This window comes from Boeremia exigua, assembly GCF_020726555.1.
Source record: "Boeremia exigua strain MPI-SDFR-AT-0100 chromosome Unknown C7974scaffold_2, whole genome shotgun sequence".
Lineage (NCBI taxonomy): Eukaryota > Fungi > Ascomycota > Dothideomycetes > Pleosporales > Didymellaceae > Boeremia > Boeremia exigua.
In genome coordinates, this window is record NW_025763519.1 from 849,290 (window position 1) to 863,691 (window position 14,402).

Sequence of the window (14,402 nt, forward strand, 5' to 3'; positions counted from 1 at the left end):
CGAAATTCTTCAAGATCCCCACAAAGACAATCAAACGACTGTAATTTGCAGTGACTTCTACTCACTGTGCTCATTCACAACTCTTGCATATCATAGCAAGATCAAGTGGATCAGATTGTTGATTGAATAGGTGTCGGTGAGGTCGTCAGATAGTTAGTGGAGATGCACAGCTTACGCTTGCCTTCTTAAAGATTGCCGAACTGGCCAAAGCCGAACGTATTGCCAGCGGCCTCGTCAGTGCAAGCCCTTGCCCAAGCCTCCAACATGTTCCTTGACTAAGCATCAGCCTCTACCTCCGGAGATTAGCCTTGTCAGTGTCTGCATCAACTCAGGCCCCTTCTAAATTCACACTCTCTAGTCCCTTGTCTTCCGACAGTTTCGCTGCATTGAGGTCCCTTCGATGATCGTCGAGCTGAATCCTCGGACCATTCTTCGCTAGAGGTATCTTCGACCAGATCAATGCTATCCTGGTACTGCGTCATTAACACGCAGTCAACAGTGTCTACCTTGCAATATCGGCCTATGTCTGCAGTTGCTTGATAAGTGTAGAAACTTTGGACGCTTAGCAGCGTTGCCCTCAGCTCTTCCTCCCTCGGGCTGGGCCTTTCACTTGGCTCTTCTTTCTCAGTGACTTCGGCTTAGACCAGATTCGCCTCTTTAGCATGCGACTTCTGCTCAACTTGATCGAATCCGACGCGCTTATCATCATTGGCAGTGATCTATCTGAACATCTGGAGAACCAAAGGCCCCTAGAACATCTTGCAAGTGTCAGTTTTTCAGCACCTACGTACCATGCTAATCCTAGATCCATTTGGAGGCCGTGAGTGAGTTTCCCTCTACTTCGACAAAGTTTTTGTCGACGAGATCATGACAGATTGATGGCGAGTCAGATTTTACAACTGCCCTGGTATCAGTGCCGTGCGCAATCACCCTCTTCTACCACAAAGTATTTAGACTGACAGAAAATCACTGGATAGAGCATCCGAGAGTTCCGGGCAAGTCAAGATGTCAAAGTCATGGCAATATGGCGACCTTTCGCAGAACAAATGCCGCGGGTGGCGTCAGTGCTATGACTGGACATCTGCTGGCGCACTGACAACGATTCAATCAGTTCCGAGGTTTTCTTATCAACAAACACGAGGAATCGAGAAGTCTAAAGGCCATAGACACTAGGTTAGCCATTCCAGTCTTGTTTGGTTTGGTCTGTTAGATTCGTTAGCATCATGCACTCACTTGGACAGATCTAGGGCGACTGCCGAGTAGTTCAGTACAGTACAGGAGGGTGTGACGACGGGCTTATATGTAGGTACATGGTGCCGGCGCGGCGTACTAGAGCTGCAAATTAAAGCTTGAAACACATGTTGGAAGTCTATATCTTGATCAAACTCTCAGCAAGCACCCATGAGCTGGGTGGAATTCGGGCATGCCTCCCCGTTTGGATCGCATGGGTATCGATTGCCGAGCAGAACAGGCAAGGGCGTTCCACTACAGTGGATTCAAGCTTCATCGCCCGTGAATTGATGCGGACTGCGGGGTAGTTTTACGCTAGTGCAACACCGAGGCTCTGGTTGTGGTTGGTGTCGGAGAAGATCAAGCACCAACACGGGCCTTCGTTCACGTGGACAAAAGCTTGTCTGAAAGCTTGCGTAAGTTGTCAGGGGCACTGTATGCCCGCCAATCGGTGCAAACCAAAGACAAGGCCCAGAGCGTAATTACCGCTTTTTGCCAGCTCGAATGCAAGCCACGCCCGGAGGTGGCGTTTGTACCCCGCGAATGTACCCCGGCAAAAGCTGGGGAGGCAATCGTAAATGCCGCGACAGGGATACGATGCTATGAATATAAGAGAAAGTGTATGGAACCAAGTGCGAGATTTCCAGTCAAGCTTTCCAAGCGATCCTGCCAATTCCACAAGCTCTGTGCCTTCCAAGCTTCCGGCTTTGCGGCAACAATGGCGGAACGCAGCAGCAGTTCTGGTAAGTCCAATCTTAGTTATCGTTTCGTGCTCAAGCTTATCAGACGTCTTGCTTAGATAATTCGACACACTCGCCAACGGCGAAAGCTACGATAGAACACGTCGAGCAGGTCCACACCAACGAGCGTGTGCCAGGACACACGAACTACTATGAGAAGAATGGAGTTAGAACCGAAGGTGACGGCGAAGACCATGACCATGAACCGCCGATGACGTTTAGGCGTATCATGAGTCTAATCGCTATGGCCTTTTGTAAGTTCTAGCCCCTGGGCACAGATGACCTTTTACCTTAGTGGAAGCTAACAATTGAGAAGTATGGACAGGAAGCCAGATACCGGTCTATCTATTCGGCGGTGTACCTCCGTATATCTACGCAGACATCGGCGGCACTGACCGGTGGATCTGGTTTGTGCTGGCTAATCTCTTGTCTTTGGCTGCAGTCTGCCCATTCGTAGGCTCCATCTCAGACATCGTGGGCCGCCGATGGGTCGCAATAGTTGGTGCCATCTTCCTGATTGTGGGCATGATTATTTGCTCTACAGCCCAGACGATGAACGTCTTCATTGGCGGAATGGTCTTCTCCGGCATTGGCGCTGGAATCAACGAACTCACCGCGCTCGCTGTCACTTCTGAGCTTGCGCCTACTAGTCAACGCGGCAAGTACGTTGCGGTGTTGATCTTCACCATCATCCCCTTCTGCCCCTCGGTTCTTTGGGCACAACTGATTGCATCGCATTCAAGTTGGCGCTGGATAGGACTGTGGTGTGGCTTGTGGGCATTCATTGGACTGGCGCTTACAGTAGTATTCTACCACCCACCGCCGCGAGTGAACAGCCTAGGCATGAGCCGAAAGCAAGTACTGGCTGAAATCGACTATATTGGTGGCCTGCTTTCCACCGGAGGCATGATTTGTTTCATGGCCGGCATGCAATGGGGTGGCTACCAATATCCATGGTCCAGCGCCCACGTCCTCGCACCTCTGATCATCGGCGCTGTCCTTATCATAGCCTTCGTGTTATGGGAGAACTATGGAGCAAAGCACCCAATGTTTCCGAAAAGACTCCGCCAAGAGCCTCGCATTCTCGGTTTGACTCTGGTCATCACCTTCATCTCGGGCGCCAATTTCTTTTCGATCTTGATGTTCTGGCCGACGCAAGCCTTCAATGTATACGGTCATGACCCAGTAGGCGTAGGAATTCGCGGCATTCCCGTTGGTTTCTCTATTCTAGCTGGAGCTTGTATCGTCCTGTGGCTGCTTTCAGTACTTCGGGGCCACAACAAGGAGCTTTTGATCGCATCCTCGATACTTATGACCGCCGGATGCGGTGCTCTATCTATCGGAAGGGTTGACAATTTGTATCAACTCTGGGGTCTGTTAGTCCTGGCTGGACTTGGCATCGGCGGAATCGTCGTTCCAGCATCGATTATATGTAAGTCTGAACACTAGGGCCGTTTGCCGAAACTCGCTGACCTATACAGCGACCATCATCTGTCCAGATGATCTGATTGCGACCGTTGCAGCACTCACTTTGGCTATTCGCGTCATCGGTGGCTCGATTGGCTACTGTGTATACTACAATGTCTTCATTTGTACGTACGACTCTTGCCATAGACGAAGAAGTCACTAACGTTTTTTACAGCCAAGTTCGTCCCGGCAGCGACTCATTACATTGGCGGTACGATGGTGACCAAGTTGAACATCACATCTCCCAAGATCATCGAAGAAGCTATAGTAATAACCGGAGCGTCGCTGCTACCGCTTCTGGAAGAACTTCCCGGAATCAAAGGCGTTCCTGGTGCCTATGAGATGGTGGTCTTCGCTGGTCAGTTGGCATACGCCGAAGCGTACAAATATGTGTACTACGTTAGTATCGCTTTTGGAGGCGTTAGCATCATCGCAGCGTGCTTCTTGGGCGATATTTCTAAGTACATGGACGACCACATAGCTGTTCCGTACTGAGACACCCAATCCGTCTTGTCTGGTGGTTCGAGATCCAGGCGAGCACGTCCGGTGATCAGCCCACTGTTGACGTGTCAATCGGATGTTCTGAATTCATAATTATAAATCTGAAGCCTCTTGCATTATTCCATTGCTTGTCATACCTCAGATATGATATGATGAAAGATGAGGTCGACGCGATGTGATGAAGGATGAGTGTCGGTGGTCCGTGTCACGCTAGAACCCACGCAACCTCACACTCCTTTCCATGGCAAGACTTGCTTCGTACTCAACCACCAAACGATTCAAGGTTCAATCTGCATCCAATAATTACGCACATCTCAGCATGTAAACAGTGATATACCGGATAGCAGTATGTCGATGGAAGACTCGCGTGACCGTTTGGTTGAGAAGGTGCAAACCTTGAGCGACCTGGAACTCGCAGCTCTCGTCTGCCTTGTAGCTGAGCAGCACTGCGTTATTGAGACTGAAAGACAGCTACTCGATGACGTTGAAGAAGAGCTAAAGCTGGTCAGCAACAAAGCACATTCTTTCCCCAAAGTACTAACTCGGTCAGATTGCGAGCAATGTCTTTGGCCTCACGTGGGCGGTCTTGGAGTGCAGCGAGCATACCACTCTCGACGACTTTGGCTGTGGCATCCTCGTAAAAGATGAAAGAGAAGAGCATTTTGGCAATAAAAGCGAAGCGAGCGCTGTCCAGGTGATATCTTTCGCGTGTCTTCACCATGTCTGATAGCTGACCTTCACGACAGTTTGCGTCACTCTCTGGATCACCGAAGCGACCTGACCGCCGTAGTTCGCGCACGCCTGGCAATTTTACGCAGCTTGACAACGGGAAGATTGCAAATGTTGTCATTGCAAAGAATCTCGATCGAGCTACTTCACACGTTCAAGTCCAGGCTCTTGAGGTACCATCCACAAGCAATTCGTTGTGACCCTTTCTAAATCTTGCAGCTTATTAGAGGTAAACGAAACTTCACGCGAACCGCCGTTCATGCTGCGCCTAGACCTTTTCTATTCATTGCATTAAACGACCTTGACCCTACACGCTTGACTATGCATCTCGTATGAGTGTTATTCAATCTGATCAGCGGTTGGTGCTAAAACGACTGCAGAACGACCAATTCTTCATTTCCCATAAACACTACTTCGAAGATGGGCTACCGAATTTGGAGGAACAGCACGGGAAGGGGCACATCCTCGAAGATGATCGATCAATCTCGTCTATCGTTCGAACGCCTCCACTCGGTCTTACAAAAAGCATGCCTCAGAAAGCCTTGTTTGCAGCAGAGGTAGGTGCCCTTTTGAATCGGAATGCATCTACTAATCCGCAACAGGACCTTACATCATTTACTACACGCATGTCTGATGTCAAGATCAGTTCTGAAGTTCGTGCGTATCTACACAACATATCAGTCTTCATGAGGCTCCATCGAGCTGTCGCTGGCGGCATCTCAGCGTTGGCTACACAGCACTTTAACACCCTGGCATGGTCAGTGGCATTGTCCTACCTGCTCGCAGCTGCTAACCTCGGCAGTGCTCTTGCGCCTCTTCACGGACTCGACTACATATCGCCATCGATGGTAGCTCTTGCAGCCCGCAAGATATATCCTCATCGAATCGTCATCACCGCACCGGAGAATGAGCGCAGTCTGCAGTGGGGCAGCTCCCTTGAAGCGGTAAAGGCTATACTCGATGGTGTGACGGCCGACGACGTTGTGGAAGAGGTGCTGCAATCCGTCGAAGTGCCCCTTTGAATGCTGTGCTTTCGCAAGCAATCGATCCAACAAATCATTGCTCGCGTGCAACCATGCTAATGATGAGTGAGCATGGCTTGCAGGCCGATCGTGATTGATAAGTACCTAGTGGGGTATTTGGCTGCCCCGCGTCAAGCACGGTCGCGCCCGGCCTGGTGCTTGGGCCTTGAACTTTGCGCACTTCTCCCAGCATCCAAACCAGAACACCACATTTGGCATCCTCAATCGCTCTCTTCTCAGTCAGAGATCGTGGCAATGACCAAAGACTACTGCGATCCGAATGCGCTGTTCGCGACAGACTCTGCCGCGGTTCTCGTCAATGAGGTATTCGCAGATAACGTCATGACGACGCGGTCGAGGCTAACTTCCACTCTGAGAATGAAGTTTGCGACCAAGACTCCAAGAGATCCAACAGTTTGACTAGCAATGACGAAGCGCTCGAGGTACCCTCCCCGCATCCCCAACACCACTACGACCAACTAAAAGGCCCAGGTCATCTTCGAAGGCGGTAACATACATCGACGCAAAGCCTCCCTTGCACCTCCACTCCAACACTCAAGCTTCGGCAAGATGTCCGCTCGTCCAGGCAACGACCGTCGACCCACATCGTGTATAGTTCACGAACTACTCGAAAAGCATGATGGCGTTCCTACCCAACATCATGATCAGTCATACGAAGGGCTTGCTCAGGAGCGTCTTATGGACAAAGATCCTCACTCACACGCTGAGGAAACACAACACTCACGATTGTTGACCAAGAAACAAATATCGGACATGGCATTTGGAATCAGGGAACTATCTAAGAAGCTAGCGCAGATCCGTCTGAAACTGCACGTCAAAAACATCTTCATCCTGGGCAAAGCACACGACGAGGGCTTAATCAAAAACACGAGAGAGACCGTCGAATGGCTTCTAACAAAAAGCCCTGACTACAAAGTGTACGTTGAGGAAACGCTGGAGGATAACAAGATCTTCGACAGGAAAGGTCTGCTGGAGAAGAACTCGTCGTACGAAGGGCGCCTGAAGTTCTGGACCAACGAACTCGCCCAGCAGAAGCCACAGACCTTTGATATCGTCCTCGCAGTAAGTAGATAGTAGCACGAGTTGTGAGTCAGTACTGACATCACAAGCTTGGTGGGGACGGAACCGTACTGTACTCTTCGTGGCTGTTTCAACGGGTAGTACCACCGGTTCTGGCATTCTCTCTAGGATCGCTGGGTTTCCTCACCAAGTTCGATTTCGATCGCTACCCAGAAACACTTTCGCAAGCGTTCGAGCAAGGAATCACTGTCAACCTTCGATTGCGGTTCGAGGCGACTGTCATGCGCTCACAGACCCGCGACAATGAGGGACAATCTGACCTAGTGGAGCAGCTAATTGGTGAGGAAGCAGAGGACCATCATACACATCGACCCGACGGCACCTACAACATTCTCAACGAAGTAGTCGTGGACCGCGGCCCAAATCCGACCATGTCATCGATTGAGTTGTTCGGCGATGACGAACACTTCACGACTGTCCAAGCAGACGGCATCTGCGTGTCGACACCTACCGGCTCCACAGCATACAATCTGGCTGCAGGAGGTTCCCTCTGTCACCCTGACAACCCGGTCATCTTGGTCACGGCCATCTGTGCACACACTCTATCCTTCAGGCCCATCATTCTCCCAGACACGATAGTCTTGCGCTGCGGAGTACCGTACGATGCACGAACAAGCTCATGGGCAAGCTTCGACGGGAGGGAAAGGGTCGAGCTCAAGCCTGGCGACTACGTCACGATTAGTGCGAGCAGATTCCCCTTCCCATGTGTGTTGCCTATGGAAAGGAGAAAGACGGATTGGATCAACAGTATCTCGAGGACCCTACAGTGGAATAGTAGGGAAAAGCAAAAGGCGTTCAAAGAGTGGAAGGATTAATCAATATGCAATGACCATCACTACAGCATACCTTCCTGGCAAAAACAGTCATGGTACCTGACAGACGCAGAATCTTGGAAACTTTGAGTGGTATCTCGCAACAACAATTGACGCGCATGATCTGCTGATTGGACACAATTTCCAAGAGCCGAAAGTAGATCACGATAGAGTGGAACGTATTCCAAGAACTAAAGCCTAAACTAAGTTTTTGTTTTTGATATAATGGATGCACCAATACCTCCCCCGAAAAAGGTCATGTACGTACTGTACATGGTATTTACGACCGATCTGCGGCGAATTCGCGTGGTACCAATTGCGTGCGTCGCTTGCCGCCATGATTCTGCAGCTGCAGGGTTGATGTGATCACTCCTTGCTCAGCCTTCCTCCCCGCACCTACATCATCCCTTCGACTCTTGAGAGTACATACGTCTTGCACTGGTGGCTCTGAATTTCCCTGCGTCTGCGCCACCATGTCGGAGTCTTCAGCTTTTGTGATACCCTGGGCTAACGACACGCTATGTGCCACGTGCCGAGAAGTTCTTCGCCGCCCGGTTTCTGTCACCTATGGTGAAATGACCTTGCGAATCTCGGCAGCTCGAAAGTGTGGTCTTTGTCTGTTTTTCTTTGACGAAATCTTTTCAAAGACGTTACGGTCATCCGCGAAACCGGCAGATCTGGCCCTCGAAAAAGAGGGCTCCTTGTTGCGAGTGACTGATTTCAACGACGTTCTCCATCTTTATGAGCTTCATACAGCGCAAAGTGAGTTTCTCACAAATTCATTGAATATCTCTCTAATAGCACACTCCAAGGACAATCAGTCTTGTCTACTACACCATTTCGACTCATTCAGGCGCATGTCAACACAGAGCCTTGTTGGAAATTAATTGGTAAATGGCTCATGGGATGCGAAGAGAACCATGAGACTTGTCGGCAGATCAATTTGGCAGCAAAGCCGACCAGATTACTTGACATTGGCTCATTTCCGGAGCTCCGGATCGTAGAACATCCTACAATTGATGTAAACAAGCGTTATGCAGCTTTGAGTCATTGCTGGGGGGCAGCTGGTATACCTCTGAAACTTACGAAAGCAGTTCTCGATCACTTCCTACATCGTATCGACTTGCAGGCTATGTCTCAGAACCTGCAAGATGCTATATTCGCTACGAGAAAGTTGAGCATTCGGTACCTCTGGGTTGACTCCCTATGTATCATCCAGGATAGCACAGAGGACTGGGCCGCTGAGGCTGCCCAGATGGGAAATTACTATCGTAACGCGTTCGTTGTTCTTTCCAGCCTCAGCGCAGCCGATGCAAGAACCGGTTTCCTTCGCCCTCGGCCTTATCGAGCATCAATTCGTCTTGGCTCGGGACTACAAATTCGTCCGGCCCGACCGTCATGGGAGGAGGTATTCAAGAATTCTTCACTCAGTACTCGAGCATGGGCCTTTCAAGAACGCCTATTGTCTACCCGAATCGTTCATTTCGAACACAATGAGTTGTTTTGGGAATGTCTCGAAACTTCTGCAAGGGAGGGAAGCTTCTTGGAAAGCTCTGGACTTTGGACCGAGACCGACTGGCGTCAAGAAAGCCTCAAGAGGTGCCTGGCCTTTGACAACATTATCAGCTCCAACAAAAAACCCAACAAACTTACGCAGGAAGTTCTCATGCTGCAGTGGTACCGAATATTAGCCTACTATACGACGATGGAAATCTCGTACAGTGCAGACCTTGGTGTTGCCATCAGTGGTATTGCACAAAAGTTCGGCGAAGCAACACAATTTTCATACCTGGCCGGTATTTGGTTAGAAGACGTACATGCGGGCTTGTTGTGGTATCCTATCGATTCAAACCAGCGAAAAACCTCGCTTACACCGACGTGGTCCTGGGTCGCAACGTATGGACCCAAAAAACAGATCTATGATCTAGACTCGCGTGCTTCAGATTCGCAACATGAGGCTACCATAGCTGGATCATCTGTAGTAGCACCTTCCAGCAACAACTTCATCATTTCTTCTTCCAGCGACAGTGTCTGCATAGAATTGGTAGCAAGTTACTTCACCCCAAACTGCATCTCCAACTCTAATGCTAGCCACGATTACGGTACTCCCTACTTACGGCAAGTCCTCGAAATTGTAAACGATCTGGGGGCCTTCATCGGTACTGGATACTTGGATACTTTGGATGAAATCGTAGACGACACTAGCTCCACCGATTGGACAGCAATCATTATCTGCCAACGCGTACACCCAAAACTTGGATTTGTCACGTACTTCCTTATAGTGCAACCGATCCGCGAAGGGGTTTACAGGCGTGTTGGCATTGGCCAAACAGCAGATACCGTCTATGGATATGCGACGAATACACTAGACCTTGAGAGTCTACAACGTAAGCGCTTCAGACTTGAGTAGAACACGTAGCGTGTCTGTTCTTACTGTTTTGCGACGAAGAAGAACCATATCTGCAAGTTTTCTTGGAGAGCACAATGCTTCACATCACTCTGCTGTGAAGAGCTCCCGATACAGTGCTGATATCATTTTCTGAAGGCAGTAAGACACCTGCCTTTCTACACGTAGGAGCACAAATCGCACCCATTTGTGTGACCAGCTAATCTGATCTCCATTACCCCATAAGCCCAGCCTACACCTGCGTCCACGGTTCACGTCCCAGCCCATACATATGCCCATTGAACAACAACGGTGGGAAAAGTGGCCATCCCAATAGTGCGAAGTACCCGGGCAGAAAACTATCCTCGTTAGCTCAGCCACAAGATATCGCTAGCAGACAAGTAGAGATGGGCAGGGGTACGTACAACGCTGTTGCTCTCCCAACTCGACGGAACATTACACGGTACTGTGGCGGGTAAGGCTTGACGCTCGTGGGGTTGGGCGAGGACGAATGGTGCCGCGCGTCGGCGATGTGTTTGGTGAAGGAGCGGAAGAGGGCGCGGGCTCTTGTCGCTGTCGGCATTGTGGCTATTCTTCGCCAATCAAGCGTGCTTTTGGTACTTTTTATTGGTGTAGAAGTAGTTTGGCGGATCAGTAGGGTTGGTGAGAGTGAGGTGTGAAGATTGTCTTCAAGTTGGGTTTGTGTTTGTGTGCTTGAGTAGGTACCTGATGTGAGTGGTACACGAAATACTGTAGAAGAATGAGACTGTATTTATTTATCTTTCATACCCTACAGTCCCACCCACGATTATTCAGCTCAGCGACGTCAGGGCATAGAAGGACCCGGTGCTTCACCGTGCCGTCAGCGGCCACTGTGTCTGGAATGCCTAGTCTTGCTTCAAGTTCTCACCTTGCAGGGCACACACATCAACGAATCCTGCGCTCCCATGATTAATCTCAGGCCACCTTTTTTTTGTCTCATCTCGGCATGTCGCGTGCGCTGCGGTGTGGTGTGGTGAAGTAAGATGCCGCAAAATCGGCGCGGCATGGTATGCCGACGGCAAGTCCGCCGACGGCGTCGCCGGAGTGTAACAACATGGAATCCATGTCTTATTCAGTAGTCGGGGCCGCCGGTACTGCAATGCTCTAATTCATTGACTCCTGTCGTGAGAGCCTGTATGTAACGAAGACCAGAGACGGCGCTTTTTTTAACAGTGTTACACTGATCTCTCTTACGCACTTGGAAAACATCGTGCTCTGACTGTGGGCATGGCTCTAGATCTCAACCGGCTGTCCGCCCTTCTCGCCACTCTGCAGCGCCGCCTCCAAAAACTTCAGATCCTCCAGCGCCTCTTCAGCACTCTGTCGCGCATTCGGCTTGCCCTGTGCTAGCCCTTCAGCCCATGCCTTGACCTCCTGCTTCACGCCGTTACCCTCGTCGGGAAACACCTTCTCTTCGCTCTTCCCGTCCTGGGTCACGATGACCTTGCCCCTTAATACAGTCACCGTGCCCTTCTCCGCGGCAACGAAGTACTCGCTCCCAGTATCGGTCGTACCGAAGGAAACTGAGAATGTGCCCGAGGCGCCCGAACCCAGTTGCAATGTGGCGTGTAGAGTGTCGATAGGTGGGAGATGCGGCTGCAGCTGTGCAGTGAACGCGCTGGCCTTCTGCACCTTCTCGCCGCCGCCTTCCAGCAATAGTCGTGTCGCCGCTACGAAGTGAACACCGCCATCGAGCAGAAAGCCACCCTGATACTCCGGAGTCTTGCGCCACGAGGTCTCGTAGTACTTGCCGCCGGTCTGTACGAAGGCGGAAACTCGTGACCGGAAGGTCAGGATGCGGCCGAGCGACTTGAGCTGCTCGGACGCGTACAGGAAAGACTCCAAATACCGGAAGTTTTCGGCAACGGAGTAGGTTGCGTTCGTGTTAGCGGGGTCGGAAGTCCAGGTTATCAGCTCCGTGGCGGTGGCCACATCTTTCGCGATGGGCTTCTCAGCCAACACATGTTTGCCTGCTGAGAGTGCGCGCTTGATGTATTCTGGTTGCACGAGGATAGGGAGGCTGAGCCAGTCAGCATCGTAGATGACTTGTTGTGAGCTGGACACTTACGCGATGATCACAGCCTTGACGTCAGAGCGCTTTAAAAGGTCGTCGTATGTCGCCCCTTCGGAGTCTTCGCTATACAGATCCACGTCCGAGAGGTGCTCCGACAAGGCTTTCGCGGAAGACAAAGAGCGCGAGTAGACTGCTTTCAGGTTGAGGAGCGGTGTTGCGAGAATGGCGGGAAGGTGCTCCTCTTTGGCGAAGATACCACTTCCTACGAGGGCGATACCGGTAGCCATGTTGTGTGTTGTATGTTGATAAGTGCGAAGGATTGACGCCGAGATGGGAAGGAACTGACACTTTTATGGTCCAATGCAACGTCACGGTGACCTAGTATATATAGAGATTGTGAAGAATCCAGATTGAAGATCGAACGGCGGCTAAACGGCATTTGTCTCTGCAAGATGTGGTCCTTGACTCGAATATCCAATTGCATCATCGACTGCGGGGCATGTTTGGTGTTTACCTTGCCCCTCTTACCGAATACGGCAATTCGAGCAGTCCTCGGAATACAGCGCTTCTCGTGAGCCCTAAATAGAGTGCTCCTTCTAAAGGGCTGCATAGTCACACGGCGTAGCATCTGAATGGTGCAGTCGATAGATGAAGTCGAATGCACGAAGTTGGGTATCTAGATTTCGTCTATCTCAAATGTGGATTGGTTCAAGCCGCAGCTTTAGCTTTTTCCTCTACTTGCTCGTCTGCAATTCCCAGCTTTTCCAGGTCGACCGTCAAGGGATCGCTCTCCTGGGTGCTCTCAGTAGGCCCCTCGTAGCCTGGTGGTGGAAGAGCCCACTCTGGCAATCCTGTCTGATAGTCCCATTTCCCTTCTTCGCACCTGTATCTTTTCGCGTGCAGATAGATACCCAGCTCATGTGTACCTGGGTCGCTGTAAAGTGGGGTATCACACACATCGCAGGTCTCACCAGTCTGCTTCTCTGCTTTCCGTTTGTTGTATGCATCGACCATCTCGTCATGATACGCCACGGCATCAGCGACCTCTTCCTTCCCCATACGAGCTAGACGGGCCATGATGTCCTCATCGCCTTCGTCTTCCGACATGCCGCGTCCGAGAGAGGGCCCAAACACGCGCTGATTCGCGTAGATAGGATCGTTCGAGATAGGATGGCCCAAGTACTGCAGGTGCACGCGCAGCTGGTGGGTACGTCCTGTGACAGGAAAGCAGCGCACGATGGAGTAGCCGCGAAGGCTCTTCCAAGGCTGGCCTTCAGTGGTCGCATTGTCTCCACCCTCCGCTATTGGTCCACCATTGTCCTTTGGCGGGTAATAAGCCAAGCGCTTGAAGACAGTCCTTGACTCTCTGCCATTCGCGCGGACAGCGTTGAGGCCAAGCTTGGGACTGATCTGGAGAATGGGTTTTTCACACACGATCTCGCCTTCAGGAAACTCGCCTACAACACGACAGACGTATTCTTTCTTCACAGTCCGCCCTCGAATCTGCGCGCTCATGTTCTCGGCGGCCTGCTTGTGCTTCCCGATAAACATGATACCGCTCGTTAGGCGGTCCAGTCTGTTGCACGGCAGGGGATTCCACCCGTACCCGCGGTCGGCCCGCATGACCTCGATAATCGAGTTGAAATTGTATCGGCCGGCAGGGTGAACTGGCATACCCGCAGGCTTGTCGATGACTATGATATCGTCATCCTCGTGGACGATGCCAATGGGGCTCGCCGTGCATGGTGGCTCGTGGCGATGCAGCGTGTGCGAGATGACGTCGCCGTTCTTGACTATGGTACTGGTACTTGGGACCTGCTTGCCGTTCAGCACCACGCGCCCGTCTTGGATGGCCTTCTCGTAGTACTCGGTTGGCCGATCGCGGAACTCGCTCGAGAAGATGTCCAGGATTTCGCGTCCCCGCCAGCGCTCCTTGCAGAACGTGTTGTATGTGTAGTGGTATGGTGTCACCTTGCGTAGACCATCTTGGAGGTAGTATGGTGGTGGCCAGGGATCACAGGGCGTGATGGCGACCTTGGGCGGCTCCTTGAAGGGGAATGCGTCGTCGGGCAGCGGAGGGTACTTGTCGCGCACGGGCGAAGTCACAAGAGCCATGGACGTTTTCGGAACGGGCAAACGTCCTTTGCTGGCAAGGTACGCGAGAATGCGCGGGGAAGGAGCCAGCGTGACGGCGAAACGCGGGGCTCTGCTGCGATGGTGGGCGAAGCGCTCTGCGAGAAATTTCCAGCCTCCTGCAATGCATGAGCCGAGGCTCGACGGTATCGATAAGACATGGCGATCGGGCGCTTCCAATGTAACCGCATCACACCTCCATACGACTGACCGGTCAGGCAAAGT

General features: G+C 51.4%; 6 protein-coding genes across 6 annotated transcripts; 4 read left to right on the forward strand and 2 right to left on the reverse strand.

Moving 5' to 3' along the window:
* Positions 1-1,948: 1,948 nt before the first annotated feature.
* C7974DRAFT_408825 (fungal trichothecene efflux pump) lies at positions 1,949-3,932 on the forward strand (the record flags this gene model as incomplete). The annotated part of the gene is made up of 5 exons (XM_046143353.1): positions 1,949-1,973; positions 2,030-2,224; positions 2,287-3,402; positions 3,452-3,562; positions 3,613-3,932. The coding sequence occupies 5 exons, from the start codon at positions 1,949-1,951 to the stop codon at positions 3,930-3,932; spliced, it is 1,767 nt and encodes a 588-aa protein (XP_046001251.1).
* Positions 3,933-4,184: 252 nt separating this feature from the next.
* Positions 4,185-5,974, forward strand: C7974DRAFT_98312 (uncharacterized protein). Its single transcript, XM_046147655.1, has 7 exons — positions 4,185-4,442; positions 4,489-4,632; positions 4,685-4,840; positions 4,887-4,997; positions 5,048-5,224; positions 5,270-5,424; positions 5,470-5,974. Exons 1-7 carry the CDS (start codon positions 4,287-4,289, stop codon positions 5,687-5,689), a joined length of 1,119 nt encoding a protein of 372 aa, XP_046001252.1. The 5' UTR covers positions 4,185-4,286; the 3' UTR covers positions 5,690-5,974.
* A 16-nt stretch (positions 5,975-5,990) lies between these two features.
* On the forward strand, positions 5,991-7,928 carry C7974DRAFT_385134 (ATP-NAD kinase-like domain-containing protein). Its single transcript, XM_046140921.1, has 2 exons — positions 5,991-6,772; positions 6,820-7,928. Exons 1-2 carry the CDS (start codon positions 6,260-6,262, stop codon positions 7,603-7,605), a joined length of 1,299 nt encoding a protein of 432 aa, XP_046001253.1. The 5' UTR covers positions 5,991-6,259; the 3' UTR covers positions 7,606-7,928.
* Positions 7,929-7,960: 32 nt separating this feature from the next.
* C7974DRAFT_98247 (heterokaryon incompatibility protein-domain-containing protein) lies at positions 7,961-10,187 on the forward strand. Its single transcript, XM_046147653.1, has 2 exons — positions 7,961-8,364; positions 8,415-10,187. The coding sequence occupies exons 1-2, from the start codon at positions 8,076-8,078 to the stop codon at positions 10,010-10,012; spliced, it is 1,887 nt and encodes a 628-aa protein (XP_046001254.1). The 5' UTR covers positions 7,961-8,075; the 3' UTR covers positions 10,013-10,187.
* Positions 10,188-10,763: 576 nt separating this feature from the next.
* C7974DRAFT_98264 (uncharacterized protein) lies at positions 10,764-12,437 on the reverse strand. The gene is made up of 2 exons (XM_046147654.1): positions 12,099-12,437; positions 10,764-12,050 (listed from the first exon to the last, which is right to left on the reverse strand). The coding sequence occupies exons 1-2, from the start codon at positions 12,329-12,331 to the stop codon at positions 11,264-11,266; spliced, it is 1,020 nt and encodes a 339-aa protein (XP_046001255.1). The 5' UTR covers positions 12,332-12,437; the 3' UTR covers positions 10,764-11,263.
* A 220-nt stretch (positions 12,438-12,657) lies between these two features.
* C7974DRAFT_385140 (DRAP deaminase) lies at positions 12,658-14,315 on the reverse strand. The gene has a single exon (XM_046140922.1). It carries the CDS (start codon positions 14,157-14,159, stop codon positions 12,753-12,755), a length of 1,407 nt encoding a protein of 468 aa, XP_046001256.1. The 5' UTR covers positions 14,160-14,315; the 3' UTR covers positions 12,658-12,752.
* Positions 14,316-14,402: the final 87 nt, after the last annotated feature.